The following is a 14,854-nucleotide window of genomic DNA, read 5'->3' as shown; positions in this document are numbered from 1 at the left end:
ATGGAAGAGGGGCAGGAGAAAGAGAGAAAGAGAAGCTATTGGGAAGCCTGAAGACCAGGCCAAAACACTTACACAGAAGCAGTTACCACATGCTATGAATAGGAGCCTTTTTTAACTTAGCACAACAATATATGAGCTCGGAGCCTCTTGTTGAACAGAGCTGTAATTAATTCAGCAGTTTGACCTACCCGCTAGCCTCTCGTTACCACTGCTCTTGCCACATTAAAAGTTGAACCTGCCTCATGGTGCGGGCTTCTTCTAACCCATAGCAACGGTGTCTGAAAGTATTCCCCAAGAAACCAAGAGCTAAAACACCTCAAACTATTAAGAGACTCCAACAGATAGACTGTCCATCCTACATAAACCTGAAACCAGGGCTCCCAAAGTTAATCAACAAGCATCAGTTTCCACTGCAGGAAGTAGTTCCTGAAACCATGTGACTTAACTAAGGATAATGCTGCCCCCGTGTATTAATTAAAGGTCAATTCTAGTAATATCATCTCTTTGGTCTTTAGTGCCGTTCATTCTTCCGAGTCTGATGGAATGAAGGTTGGTCTGTGATTGGTGTCACATTCGCAAACATTGGACATTACTATAGATGACCAGCAGGTCCACCATTGCTGAGTGAATTAGAGCAGATGGGGACGGTACAGGGGTTGGGGGGGGGGTTGACACACATTTATTTCCCATGCATATGCTTAAATGTTAAAGACCACTGGCAGATTGGTGTTGGCCCTGCAGACAGTGGCAGAGACAGATTGGGCCCCAAAGCAGCCTTTGTCCCAGTCTGAGAGTCTGTGGCAGTTCATGCCTTCATAATGAAGTTAAATGAAGCAAAAAGAAGAGCGGGCTATTTCACAGCTCAGAGCGAACAGTCATCTTGTTATCAACCTTGGGTTGTTTTTGAGAGTGGAGACTTTTTAAATTTTAAAGACAAAGGTTTGATGAACCACCGGTTAACTCCACTGCGCCTCTTTAGAAAAAGGAATCTGGAATTTTAGGGTCTTTAGAATCAAAGTTTCAGTGAGATGTGTCTGCAAAACCAAGTCCTGTTGTTAATCGTTGTCGTTTTTAAATTTTTTTTCCCCATGTATTTCATTGTATTTTACTAACCTGAATTCAAAATTATTTATTTTTTTTGTTTGTTTGTTTTTTTTTTTCCGTAGAAATGCGCATACCTTAATTCCTCATATTGTTGCTAGTTTTTTCATGCTAAGAAACAAGTTTACGGCATCTTTAAGAATTAATATTCTTGGTATCTTTTCCATGTATGACACCATGTTGTCTGGATACATTTCTAACGTTCCACAATGCAAAATAGTCCATAATCACTGAAGCCATTTGACTGGATTTCACAAAAGGCTTCCATTTTCCTGTTGGTTTTCTCACATACATTATATTGCATTGCAGGTAAGCATGACCAAACAAGATATAGTGATAACCCTAATCTCAGCCCAGTGCAGGGTTCATATTACGCCTGTCTGCTTTTAATGACATAATACATCACAGAATCCTTTGTTCAGAGTCCCACACAGACCCAACTGCCTCAATAACTAACCTGGTCTGTCACTGTCCTGTCTGCAGGTAGATTATGAAGAAAAACAGTGGACTAGATATATGTCTGCTTGGCGTACCTGTGATCAAATCAGTAAATGCTGAGGGTCTTGGATTTCCTACAATCATCTGTGGGTTTTTTTTTTCTGATAGAATCTTGGATTTCCTACAATCATCTGTGGGGTTTTTTGTCTGACCCATTTTGTTTTATTTAAGAAGTTCAAAAGACATGGCATTGATAGAACGGCCGGTTGATTGTAGACGCGTACTTCAAGGAGTGTGAAAAAAAGAGTTGTACGATAATCAAGTTAACATTCTTCACGTAACGAGAAAAAAAAAACGTTTACCAAAATTAACCATTTGAACTAGGGTTAGTGATGAATTAGCTACAGCCCATCTTTGTGTGATTATCCCTGTCAGACTGGGATCCCGCCGCCTCTATTTGAAGTGTCGGCCATCTTTAAAGCAGTGAAGAATGTGCTGCAGCTGAAAAGTAGATGGTTAGTTTGTGGACAGAGTGGACGCTTTTTTTTTAATTTAATGCGAGGACAAGAGAAAAGTTGATCAGTAAAGCTGCAAAAGATAATAGTTTAACATTCATCGTTAATCATTTATTTGGAAAAGTCTGCAAAACGGAAGCCTTTTTCTTACTAAAAGATCAATCTGACACTACTACACCTGATGTGAAGTTTGGAGGTTACATGTTCTTTGGGGTTATTTTTACTAAAAAATGTTGTTAGGAATTATAAGCAGCCACAAATAGTCCTTTTACAATCAAACCTTCAACAGAGAGATCTTCTAAAGCTTTTGGGTTTTTTTATATTTATTTGGTAACTTTATCAAAGAATTTGTAGTTTAAAAAATGAATTTGAACAATTGTAACTGCTATTTCACAACTACAGATGTGATTGTATTTTCTGGCAAGACTTTCCTGTGTTTCTAACTCATAATATTTGCTTCTTTGTGTCATTCTAGATCTGGTTTGCCTTTGTCAATGGCTTCTCTGGTCAGATTCTGTTTGAACGGTGGTGCATCGGCCTGTACAATGTGGTGAGTGTTCATCAGATTTATTTTCCAAATACTCCCCACCCCTGGTTCCCTTTGACACAGCACTGATTTGTGGCACTAGAACAAAAAAAAACCTTTAATGTGTGAGCCTGTCATTGCCATCCTGAAAGAAGACCCTACTTTATTTATGACCTGTTGTGCAGCCCTGCGTCCCCCTGTGCTCTGAAGGATGTATTGAATGTACAAAATCAACATGTGGCAATGCAGCTCACCCCAGAGGGTGCAGTTAGCACAGGCTGCTACGTTTAAATGATAAAAAGAACACGAAGAGTGGAACAGGAACTGAGATGGATGCTGACGCAGGGAGTCCCACAGGGTACGATTACAGGGACACTCCTAATGAACACACAATTCACATCTGTCACGGTTCGAGTGAGATGAAAAGTGCATGTAAATCCATGGCGTTGGTCAAGTACTTTAAAAAAAAGTTTAAAAAGTGTTTATTATTTTGATTAAGCAAATCCAGTCAGATATACATAAGTCGATTTCCACATTCATGGTTAATCCCAAATTGAAGTTATGTTTATTTTTGCTCAATTTCAGGTACTGCTCTGCAACTTATAACTACTCAACCTGTGATAATACTTATTTGTCGTCTAAATTTGTTTTCCCTCATTGTAGCAATCTTAGAAACATTTAGCTACTACATGGGTGGCTTTTGGCTAGTTATAGTTGACCTTTTCTATTCCTAAATGTGTATTGTGTATTAACTGGACCCTTTTTTGCCACCTATGCATTTGTGTGAGTGTGTTTTGTTTGCTTTTTTTTTTTTTTTTTTTTTTTTGCTTTGCAAACACTTACTCAAAATGTAGTTTCTTTTCTTCACTAATATCCATTTATCTTGCCTAAAATTTTTGTCTACTCTTATATAGATAATTTAATAATTTAAGATTTTGTTTGATTAACCAAAGTTAAACTAGGTACACTTTTTGGTCAGTGGTTTTGTTTTTTGACTGCTTTATTTTCTTGTAAAATAAATCAGCCAGAGGGAGACAAACATATCTGAGGCTCAGTGATCAACACAAAAAGCCACCACCTAAACACACCGGCAATACAGTAGAACTTGGTGAAAACTGAAAAAAAAAAGTTTCTTCAGTTTTTGACTTTGTCCATAAACCTGCTGAATTCCAGCCTCTCAGAGGGAGTCGGTTGAAAGCGCTGAGCTGAATCCTCCCTTCAATGGAGATCTTCCTCTGAATGAGGAAGGAGTCCAGTGGAGCATGTCAGCCTTAGACTCCCACTCCCACTCCAGATGGACCTAAAGGGAAACCCAAACCGTTTTACCCACAATCCCCTCCTCACCACAGCAACACAACACAATGGCCACTCTCTCAGCAGCTGCTCTTCTACCAAACGTTGCAGCGGCCCTCAGAAATGACACTTCAGCAGCCTTTAAATACCTGCTGCTCACTCAGGAGTATCGCAGATGTCAGTGGGAGATGACTTTTGCACATGAACAGCCTCCAAGCGTGACAAATCAAAATATTAAAAAAAACAACCCTGAAGGGTTTTAGAGGTCAATGGTCCTGAGTGATAAAGTAAAGTAAAAACACAGCCAGAAATGGTAACATATGGAGATGTGAGCAGTGATATGGACACGCACACGTACACACCCATCCATATCCTGTAGAGCAGAGTCAGATATTAGTGGGGACTGTAGGTAAAATATACTTGAAATATATGAATTTGTTCCTAAATATCCATAATGGGGGCTTTTAATGTCTTTATGAAACACAGTAGTTAAGATGCAACTACTAAAATGATATAACTGAGCTGAAAGAGCTAAAAGTTAGCATGTGAAAAGGCCTGAATTAAAACAACAAATTAGATTCACTCTTTATTAGCCATCTAGTAATAATAAAAAGTGTGTTTACCTTTGTTTTGTGTGTTTGTTTTTTGTGCACCAGCTCTTCACAGCCCTCCCTCCTCTCACTCTGGGAATATTCGAACGTTCCTGCAGGAAGGAGAATATGCTGAAATATCCCGAACTGTACAAAACCTCCCAGAATGCCATGGGTTTCAACACCAAGGTAAAGCAAGTTTAAATTCTCTTATGTTCAGTTTAGGCAACTCTATAAGCAATTTCGTGGAAAGCATTTGGCAGCACTTTTTTTTGTCTCTTTGCTACATATTGTAGCTTTGGCTAATCCTCAGGCTGACTATTGTATCACATTAAGCTGTAGTTAATAGTTCAACTATAAGTAGTAAGTTTTGAAAGTCGTGTCTTTCTGAAAAAAGTTTCATAGAGTTAGAGGAGTAACTTCCAACAACTCTTTAAATATTTAACATGTATTTTTGCACATTTCTTTTGACATTTCTCTTTATTAATGATTCCCTATTTTAAATCAGTCACAAATATAACATCTACCGGCTGTTATTTGTCTTTCTGTCCCAGCAGTATCCAGATAAAACAAAACAATTGTCTTTCTGTCCCAGCAGTATCCAGAAAAAAACACCCCAACTAATCTTGTCGTCATGTTTAACATTGTTAATTTAAACAGATTCATGGTGATTAATGATGATAGATTTCGATCAGGATGAATCCACAGCTGTGATTAATCAGATTAAAATTTGTATTCATTTGACAGCGCTAGTTCTCACATAAAGATCCTCATTTGTTCAAAATAACCACTTTCTCAATCTTCTGTGATATGTATGCCTTGACTCAATCTGTTTCCATGACTTTTAGTTCTTGTTTATAAACCGTACAAACAGCTTTTCTAAAGACGATTTATTATCAGACTCGTACAGAACAGTATCAGTATCGGTAACAGCTACTCTGGTAATTTTACACGACTCAGCTGGTGTCTAACGTCAACAAACACTCATATATTTGGTCAGTTTCCATGGATTTATCTAAAACTAAGATGTTATTCACAGCTTTTACACAGGCGTGACTATGTTTTGCAGGCTTTTTAGATTATTTTTCAGAGCGACTTCACCTAACTATGTAACTTGATCTAACTTTACCTACTTTTGCTCTAGGTTTTTTAGATGTTTTTTCGAGTTATCTCTTTTCAGTTGTTGGTATTTTCTTCTAAATATACGTTACATGTTATTGGTATTAATGAAATAACTTTAATACATTTTCTTGTGTTTATGACTTCTACAATTAAGTTAAGTTAGTGGCAAAGGAAGTTAAAATGTAACATCACACTTATTTAAAGCCAATTAAATGTTTTTTAAAATTATTTTAACCTAATATTTTATATTAGGTTAAAATAATAATGTTATATTAAGCTATTTTAATTGCAACATTGTTTTTATTATTTTGATAATTAAAAATGAAAATCGATTCCAGCTCGATTTTATTTTCAACCTTAAAAACACAACATATGAACTGAGGGCTACGTACACTTACACTGCCTCAGACTCCGTTTGTTAGAAACCCGTGAATGTTAAAGCCTCACCCTTCAGTCATTCTGCTTTTCTCACCTCGCCACAAACAGCTTCAGTTCGCATAATCTGAACCACACAAAAGAACCTGCTGACCTGATCCACTCATCACTTAGGGTTGTTGGAAAATTTGGCCCAAACAAAGTCCAGCTTTATTTTCATCTAAATATCTAATGCATACTTCAATTTAAGTATTTTCTGGCTTGGAATAATTAATAATGACTTAGATTGAGAATAACTAGGGAAATAAACAACCTTACATTCAACCAAACACACGGTTGAAATGAGCAGCGGTAAGGATAAATATTTCTGATTCACAGAAACCCTTTGTAACTTAAGGTTACTGAACGTGTGCAGTCCTGTTTCTGACTAAGAAAACATACAATAACAGCATTTTGAGTTTTATTTTATTTTATTTTGATACTGGATGGATGCAACAGCATTTTGAGTTTTATTTTATTTTGATACTGGATAGATGCTGGATGGATGGATGGATGTATAGGTAGATAGATAGATAGAGATAGAGAGAACCTAAACTGAGAATGTAGAAAACCAATTTTTCAAGTTCAGTTTATACTTTAGTCTCTGCGAATTTCTGCTTTTATCTTAGAGCCTTGACTCATTTTCACAGTTTTTTAGAGAATGTGAAAAATAAATACTTTTCTTATTAAAAGTTAAAGATGAAACCTTTACTGCTTCACAGGTTCGGATGATAATGAGAGAAACTTGACCGTGGTCTGTGACAGTCAGTCTGCTCTGATGTGCCTTAAAATCGATCTGACAGAGTCCGCCTGACAACAAAAGAGCTTCACACTTAAACAAATTGCACAATTTTCTGCAAACCCCGAAACACAATAACAGAACACACTCTCTCTGTTCTGTCCTTTCTTTACGATTCTCTCTGCTGCTTCCTCCCAAATTATCTGACCTCCTCTGCCCCGGAGCGCCACGGCCAATCCATCTTTAATCCATTTCCATGCTGCCCTCACTGGGTCACCACGCCTGTGAGGAGGGTCCAGGAGTCTCCAGCTCCTCCTGGAGGAAAAGAGCAGACGTCTTTATTAGCAGCGGGGGAAAACTAACAAACAAAGTCTGTGGCACCAGACAGAGCAGGTCACACTCCAGGCCAAACAAAACTGGAGCTGCAGACCTGCAGACTACAGCAATATGGAATCTAAATTACGTGATGCTCACTTTAATGATGCATTTGGAAATTATGCTTTAGTGCAGTGTGGGCTGCCAGGGGGCGCTAGGAGGAGGAAAAGATAAGAAAAAAGAATTCAATAGTTTTCTGTTTTTAATTTTATTACTTATTTAATTTTTTATTAAGCGACTCTGCTCCTCAGCTAACTAGCTGTCTTATGTCTTAAGACAATAGCATTTGGCATTAGTTTATAAAATTAATTCTTGAAGAGGGAATAAAATAAGAAAATACCTTCTAAAAGTTGATGTTTCTTTACATATTTTGTAGCATTGTCTGTGGGTTTGAAATGGGGGGTCTCCAGCCAGAAGCTATTTGGGGTCCATGACATGGGAAATTTTGGGAACCTCTGCCCTAATGTCATCACAAAAGCGTTATGAAAAAGTTGGAGAAAAAAAAGACATTGACTAATAATAACGCCAGGATATTACAATAATAATAATAACAATAATGCTTCAGTCCAAGGAGACATTGAACCTTTTAGAGTGATGGAGCTAACAGGGTGTTGGAAACATTTGGAAAGTACTTAAATGGGACTTGGCATTAGGTGTTTGGTCCTTGTTTAAAGTTTAAATTCCTGACACTTGAGTTCTGAAACTCTCCTGAACCACACTTCCCTCTCTGTGGTCACATTATTTACAGACGCTAACCAGCACTAACCTCTCAAACCTACGCTTTTTCCTCACATTTCTTCTTCAGACAGACACAGAAGGTGGTGAGCAGAGCTGGAAATGTTTGCCTTGATATTAATTGCTGGCTTTCGTGGATGTTTTTCTTTCTTCTTTGGCAATTAGGGAGACCCGCAAAGAGACAGAGTGGGTATTCATCGAAAACGGGATCCTTAGCAACTGGCTGGGATACGAGAGGGGGGGGGCAGGGTGGCTGCAGGGTGAGAGGAAGGATCATACTGTAACAAATGATTGTGAACATTTATTGATTTCATTAGAACCTGTTGTCCGAGGGAGACAACATCACGGCATGGCTGCAGAGATTTGGGTGGTGTAGTTGTTGAAGGGGAGGGGGGAGGAGGAGGCTGATGAGGGGCTGAGTTGGTCAGTGGGGGGTTAATTGGCATAAAGGTGTGATTGTAACATTAGTGATAATTATGTGGAGGTTTGAGTCAGAGCAGACGAGTTGTTATTCTGCTGCGGGCTGCTCCTCCCTCCCCACCCTGCCTCTGTGTATTGGGTTTTGTGTACACAGTGAGTGGGTGAGGTAATCCTGAGGGTGGGGGTCGACTGCTGCAGGACTTTGTTTGGTCTGTAGAGGAGGTGAGGAGGTCAGCCCGCTGAGACGGGGTCCATTGTTAATGTTCAGAGTTTATTAATCAATATGTATGGCTTAAACAGTACTCTGACTGGTACTAGGTTCTCATGCCCTGGTACGTGTTTTCTAGTACGTAGGTGTGGGGGCAAAATTAAAAGTTTGAACTGTCTGAGTAGTTATAGCATCAGCTAGCAGCGAGTGTGTTGTTTTTTTTAAGATAGTGGTAATTCAACAGCATTTTTAGCATCTACGGTGGATTGTGCTACATTCACTTTCTTTCGTTTTTGTTGGTTTTTTTGGGGGACCTTTTTGCCCTTCATTATGGCTGCCAGGGGTAAGTCAGACTCTTCTGATGTTTTTATGGCCTACATTATGATGTTACCACTGTGTTAGCATGGGTGAGTCACATAGGTTCATATGTACAGTATGTGAGCTCAGACTTGCAAAAATCAAGTTATTCACCTTCTAGGACGTCTGCACTAGAGCATTGTTTCCCAAAGACTGGGTCGCGACCCTCAGGTGGGTCGCAAGCATTTGTTTTGTTTTTTTTTGGGTCGTCTCGCATCATGTTTCCCAGGATTTTGCGCATAATGTCTATTGACTTGGGGCGCGATGGTTTAGGACTTCTAAATGCGGGTCCCCAGAAAAAAGTTTGGGAAACACTGCCCTGGGGGCATGTACTTTTCGTGTACGTTAGCACACAGCTAATGCTTCAGCCATTAGCACGTTAGCACACAGCTAATGCTTCAGCCGAAATCCACCTACTAAAAGGATAAAGAAATCATGGTTGACAACAAACCCAGGGGTTCACATTTTGAACAGCCGGTTATGTTAATTATTAAAGACGACATAAAGGCAGCTCTGTCTTTGTGAAAGGAAGTATTTCCATCTGAAGCACTACGTGTTAAATATGGACACACAGACACTCAGGCCTACACATGAATCATATACAGGGGAAAGAAGAAGTCATCCGATTCCAAAAGCGAAGCCCAGAGAGTGGTTGGGAAGTTAGAGTGTTGGGTCTCCTTAAGAACCTCACAAGAAGAGAAGTTGGCCGTAAATTAACTTTTCAGGTGTCTGAGCATCTCGATTGTCTGACATCGGTCCTGGTTTATGTTTTGATGACAGGTCTGCTGAAGTTGTTGAAAGGCCCTATTTCCCTCTGCCAGGTCTGTGAGTGCGCGCAGTGTGTGAAGATTAAAATGTGTTGAGTTTTTCTAAATTTTCCTCCGACAGTCATTAAATTGAGTTCTGTCAGAATTAACAGCAGCGTCTGGGTCAGCAGCACGCAGCAGGAAGGAGGGCAGCAGCGGTGCGGAGCAGGCTAGGTCTCTGGCAGAATGGATTTCACGGCTCTTTCATGCTACATCGCCCTTTAGTGTTTGCTTTGGCTCCGCCGTTGCATAATGTAAATATGAAACACAGTGGTTTTCGGAGTGGGAGGATTGATTTAAGAGGCTGCTCGAACAGTCTGCATGTTCTCAGACACACAGCACAGTGAAGCAGAACTCGGTGTGGACCACAGCACTATTTCCAGGCCTGTAATAATGACCACAGAAAGTGTTTAATCTCTGTCAGACCTGCCAGTCTCCCCCTGAGATGCGTGCGCATAACGGAGAGATTTTTTTTTTATTTCTACAAACTCATTCATTTGAAAGAACCACTTATTTTAAAATGTTCTAAGAGTGACGCCCTGCCTTTTCCTAGTTGTTGTAAGCTACATTGAACCATCAAATATCACCATCAACGCTTTAGTAACAAAGAATGCAATTTGAGCCCCTTCACTGCCTTCAGGTCCAGTAAATGTGATGTAAAGTGCGTCTTGTCAAAAAGAAAAGTTGACCCAACTTTCCAGATTCCTTAGTCAACGTTTCCATTTCTGTCTTGATGTCAGCGTTTGAAAACCTGGATGTTGTTTTGGGTCCAGCTTTTTTTTTTTCCTTAACAGTCTCTGTTTTAGTGGCTAACATACATTACATTTCCTGCAGATACTCACAGTGTACCTCATTTTTGCTTTTATTTCCCATTTCTGTTTCTCGCTGTAGAAATAAGTTTGTTCTTCTTGGTAGTACATTTTCCTTTAGTTTAGAAAAGCAAAAATGCCTAAGAAAAACAAATACATACAAAACAATTTTCTAAAAGTTTAAAACCATAATATCTTGTTTGGTTAAAAAAAAATCACTGTTGTTGGTTTGAATGATTGATGGTGATTGATTTCTCTTGCCCTCTTGAGTGTTTTGTTATTTTTTATTTTATTTTAGCTGGCTCAAAAATATAGAAACGGTGAATAGACACTGCTATGACCTTTCACTCTCTTTTATTTAAAGCGTGACGTTATATCTAAAAAAAAAAACTTAGTTCCACCTGTATGCTGCTATGTTTCTCAGGGCTCTTACTGCTGCTCCTCACTCTCAGCAGCTTCTCTCCCCCATGACACACACAGAGGATATACAGCGTGTCTGTCAGCAGGGGGGGCATTCAGCCAGGGGGCCCCCAACAAAACCACCACTTAGCCCTGCACTGGGATGGCACAAAGGGCCCCGGTCAGGGGTCAGTGGGAAGACTGCAGCTCCCCACACACCCTTTCTAATACTTTTTCTTTCTTTCTCTCTCTCCTTTTTCTCGGAATCTGCTGCCTCCAACCTCCTCCCCCTCTCACCCCTCCCTTTCCTCCTCCTTCCTCTCCATCCTTTTCCCACTCCTTTTTTTCCCCTTACAGGTCTTCTGGGCCCATTGTCTGAACGGCCTCTTCCATTCTGTCATTCTCTTCTGGTTCCCTCTTCAGGCCTTCCGACACGGTGAGTAGCTCCCAGAGGCTGATGGAGAGTCAGGACGTTCAGACGCACACGTACTTTGTCTTAATTAGTTCTGTCTTCAACCGTCCACACGCGCAATCACAACCATGTGTGTGCTCCAGAGAAGAAGGATGTACACTAACAAGCACGTTTTTGGGTTTGCTTTACTGCAGGTCTGCACAGCAACCTGCTCGAGTGCTTTTTGTTTAGCAGGAAAACAGTTCTAAAATTCACTGAAAAAACTAAAATTGTTGTCATTTTAACAAAATATTTAGTAAAGAAATAACCATTTAACAGTCGTTTTTTAATTTCTGTCTTTTTGTTTAGCTTGAACATAAAAATAGACTTAAGATAATTAAACCAATAATACACAAAAAACAAAGATTTGGAGAAAAAGTTCAAAGATTTTACCTACCTAACTAAAAGCTAACTCACGGATGACTAAAAGTTAGCCAGACATGTAGCAACAATGAAATATTTCCCAAAGCTAGTCAAACGATAATTAGCTAACCAACAGCAACTACAAATTATTTAAAAATTGATAACCAAAAGTAAACTGGGCAATTGCTAAAACTAAGCAGCAACATTTGACCCTTAACTATAACCCTATAAAGATGGCTAAAAGTTAGTCTTCAAATGCTATAACCCTATAAAGATGGCTAAAAGTCTTCAAATAGTCAAAAGTTAAGCTCGTAGCCAACTACTAGCTTAAGGTTAGCCAACACATCAAAATAGCTAATGTTTAGCCTGGTATTACATATTTTCCATATTAAAGAAACATTTTTTTAAACCCAAAATGTTTGTTTTTCTCAGTCTTTAGCTTTCTAACCCGCTGAATTTCCCCATACTTTTGGGAGTTCATAAACACTGAGACGGAGGGTTGGTCTGGGTGTGAACACGTATAGAGGGGATCTTTTTAAAAGTGCAGGCTGGACGGAGCAGAGGACCACACAAGCTCAGGCCTGCTCTCCAGACAAAAGGCAGCGAGTCCCTGCGCTGTGAGTGACAGGCTGTCAGTGAAGCCTCAGTGCTCACAATACACATGAGACCAGTTGGAAGTTAATTGGCACTGAGCAAAAATAATACAATTTAGTAAGACTCTAGAAGCCTGACAATAGCTGGGGGTTAGTGATCATTGTTTCAAAAACATCTGAAAAGACAACTTAAAAAGGGTTGATTGTTGTTTAGCATTAGCTTCTCAAATTCTAATTTCGCTGTAGTAAAAACATGTTAATTTTTCACAATTTGAGGATTACATTTAACTTATTTTCACTCAACCTTCTCCTTCTTTTAGTGAGTATTATATTCTGATTTTGATCACGATGTGATTTTTGACCACTTTTTTAAATGTAAATTTCACTCTTTTTTTCCCCACATCTTTGCGTGTAAAGCTGGCTCTCCAACAGGGACTCGAATAGCCAGAGTTCACACTGAGATACAGTGAAATGAATCTCTGCGTTTGACGTTTTGCTTTGACTTTGGATCAGCCAGTGGGAGTGAGAGTGAGAAGTCTCACAGATAAAGCCTCAGCGTCTAAAAGCTGTCATTATTGATTTCCTCCACAGATACAGTCTTTGGCAACGGCAGAACCCCCGACTATCTGCTCTTAGGCAACATGGTTTACACAGTGAGTAACACCAATCATTTTAGCAGCAACTGTTTTGCATTTTAAATGTGGGAGTTTAGGGAAATTTATCATTTCTGAATAAATATGACCTTTTTTTTTCCATGGATGTTTTTTTTACCGGAGATTATTTTCTATGTAGTATTGAATGAAAATACAGACTTGTGTTAATGTAGTATTGAATGAAAATACAGACTTCTGTTACTGTTTACTTTCTGTTTACGTTGATGTTTTGTTTAAAGGAAGACTCATTAAATGTTCTGATGACTTGTTTCTTAACAGTTCGTCGTCATCACAGTTTGTCTAAAAGCTGGTCTTGAAACTTCATCGTGGACTATGGTGAGTTGGTGATTCTTCCATCGTACTCTGGTTCTTCATCCACTCCTACAGTGTATGTTTATTTTAGCGGTATAGTGGTATGTGGATGCAACAACAGTTTCATGGTGTACATTTTGGAAAAGGTAATATGATGTGAAAAATGTAAAATCTTAACCCTTCGATTTGTCTGCTTCTTCCCATGCAGTTCAGTCACATTGCCATATGGGGCAGCATTGGTCTGTGGGTGGTTTTCTTCATTATTTATTCCTCGCTGTGGCCGCTCATCCCTCTGGCTCCAGACATGTCAGGAGAGGTAAGAAGAAAAAAATCTATTCCGTCACAAAAAATAGTGTCAACACCATAAAAGGCTTTTTACTTTTTTACATTTTCATTCAGTCTCCAATTTAAAAATGAGCTCCTTGTTATCACAGTCACCTTTTTGTGCTTCATGTTTTTACATAGACCCAAGGGTAAAAAGAAAAATGCATTAGTACACATTTTTGTTATATGCGAGTTGATTGTTTTTTTGTACAGTTTTCACAACCGTGTCGTCTTTTTGGTTAACACTTCACTGCTGTGTTGTTGTTTACCAGCACTTGCACCTCAATTCTATCCTGGTAAATTGGTAACGGGCCGTGAAACAGGCTTTAATTGACTTCCTGTGGACATTTCTTACAGCAAATAATGAAATTGAAAAGACATTTTTAGGCTGGACTCTCAACCTATAATCACTCGGACAGTTTCCAGTTGGTCCCCAGTGTAAACTTCAGTGACTTTAACCTTTCTTTTCTCGAACTCCCCGATGCCTCAGAGTTTCCATGTCACCTGTTGAGCTCTAGAGTCGGAGGAAAAGGCAGAAGAAACACAAACACTGGACTAATTGCTCCTATTAAGTCATTATGCAACGCAAGCCAGAGATCTGACCGTTTACACTGTGGGCTGAGAAACCTGAGACAACCTGAGTCGAGTTCAGCTTCCAGAGAGAGAGAGAGAGAGAAAGGGGAAAGGAAAAACTAATGATGCGGCACAGCAGCTCTGTCACTGAAAAATGATTGCATCCATTTTTTTTAACACTGAAGGAAGTGCCATGAAGGAGAAGCTATTTTAGACTCCTGACACTTCATTCAACCATCTTCTACGACCCAATGCTTTTTAAGTTTATGGGGGCTAAGCTAAAGCTGATTGTAGCAGTTCCATGTTTACCCCCTAAAGCAGGGGTGTCAAACTTATGGGCCGCGGGCCAAACTAGCTTGGGGTTTTAGTCCGGCCCACTTGATGCTTTTTTTAAAATAATAATTAAATAAAGCAAAATACACAAACACTTCATGTTCCGGAAAATATTTAGGTAATTATGTTATGATTGTTTTGACACCCCTGTTCTAACGTTTCAATCTCACAGCAATCTCAGGGCCACATATAGACACAACTTTCCACACTGACACTCATATTAAGCTCTTGTCACTCTTGTCACTTTTGAAGAAATAATCTTCCCGTTTTTGTGGCCACCCGCTCATCTTTTCATAAACTGTCACTTCAAATATAAATCACAATGATCAGATCTAAATTCCGAAGTCGTCTTGGCTTTTAGAAAAGTCCTTTTTGTTACACTGTGTGAGTCACAAACAGTGGATG

The 14,854-nt window shown here is 39.3% G+C and overlaps 1 protein-coding gene across 10 annotated transcripts in view; it reads left to right on the top strand.

The window, feature by feature from the left end:
• The window catches only part of atp8a1 (ATPase phospholipid transporting 8A1), a 99,041-nt gene that overhangs the window by 72,082 nt on the left and 12,105 nt on the right, over positions 1-14,854 (top strand). For all 10 annotated transcript variants that reach the window (XR_003052104.1, XM_008326523.3, XM_025063501.1 and 7 more), the window contains 6 exons: positions 2,530-2,604; positions 4,530-4,652; positions 11,205-11,283; positions 12,846-12,907; positions 13,187-13,243; positions 13,428-13,535. Coding sequence is in view for 9 of the 10 variants with exons in the window: in XM_008326523.3 (XP_008324745.2) it covers positions 2,530-2,604; positions 4,530-4,652; positions 11,205-11,283; positions 12,846-12,907; positions 13,187-13,243; positions 13,428-13,535 (504 nt within the window). In the remaining variant the exon portion in view is untranslated. The remainder of the gene's footprint in view (positions 1-2,529; positions 2,605-4,529; positions 4,653-11,204; positions 11,284-12,845; positions 12,908-13,186; positions 13,244-13,427; positions 13,536-14,854) is intronic.

The sequence above is a fragment of the Cynoglossus semilaevis genome, chromosome 15, assembly GCF_000523025.1.
Source record: "Cynoglossus semilaevis isolate Cse_v1.0 chromosome 15, Cse_v1.0, whole genome shotgun sequence".
Taxonomy (NCBI): domain Eukaryota; kingdom Metazoa; phylum Chordata; class Actinopteri; order Pleuronectiformes; family Cynoglossidae; genus Cynoglossus; species Cynoglossus semilaevis.
This window is presented reverse-complemented; position numbering and strand designations above follow the sequence as displayed.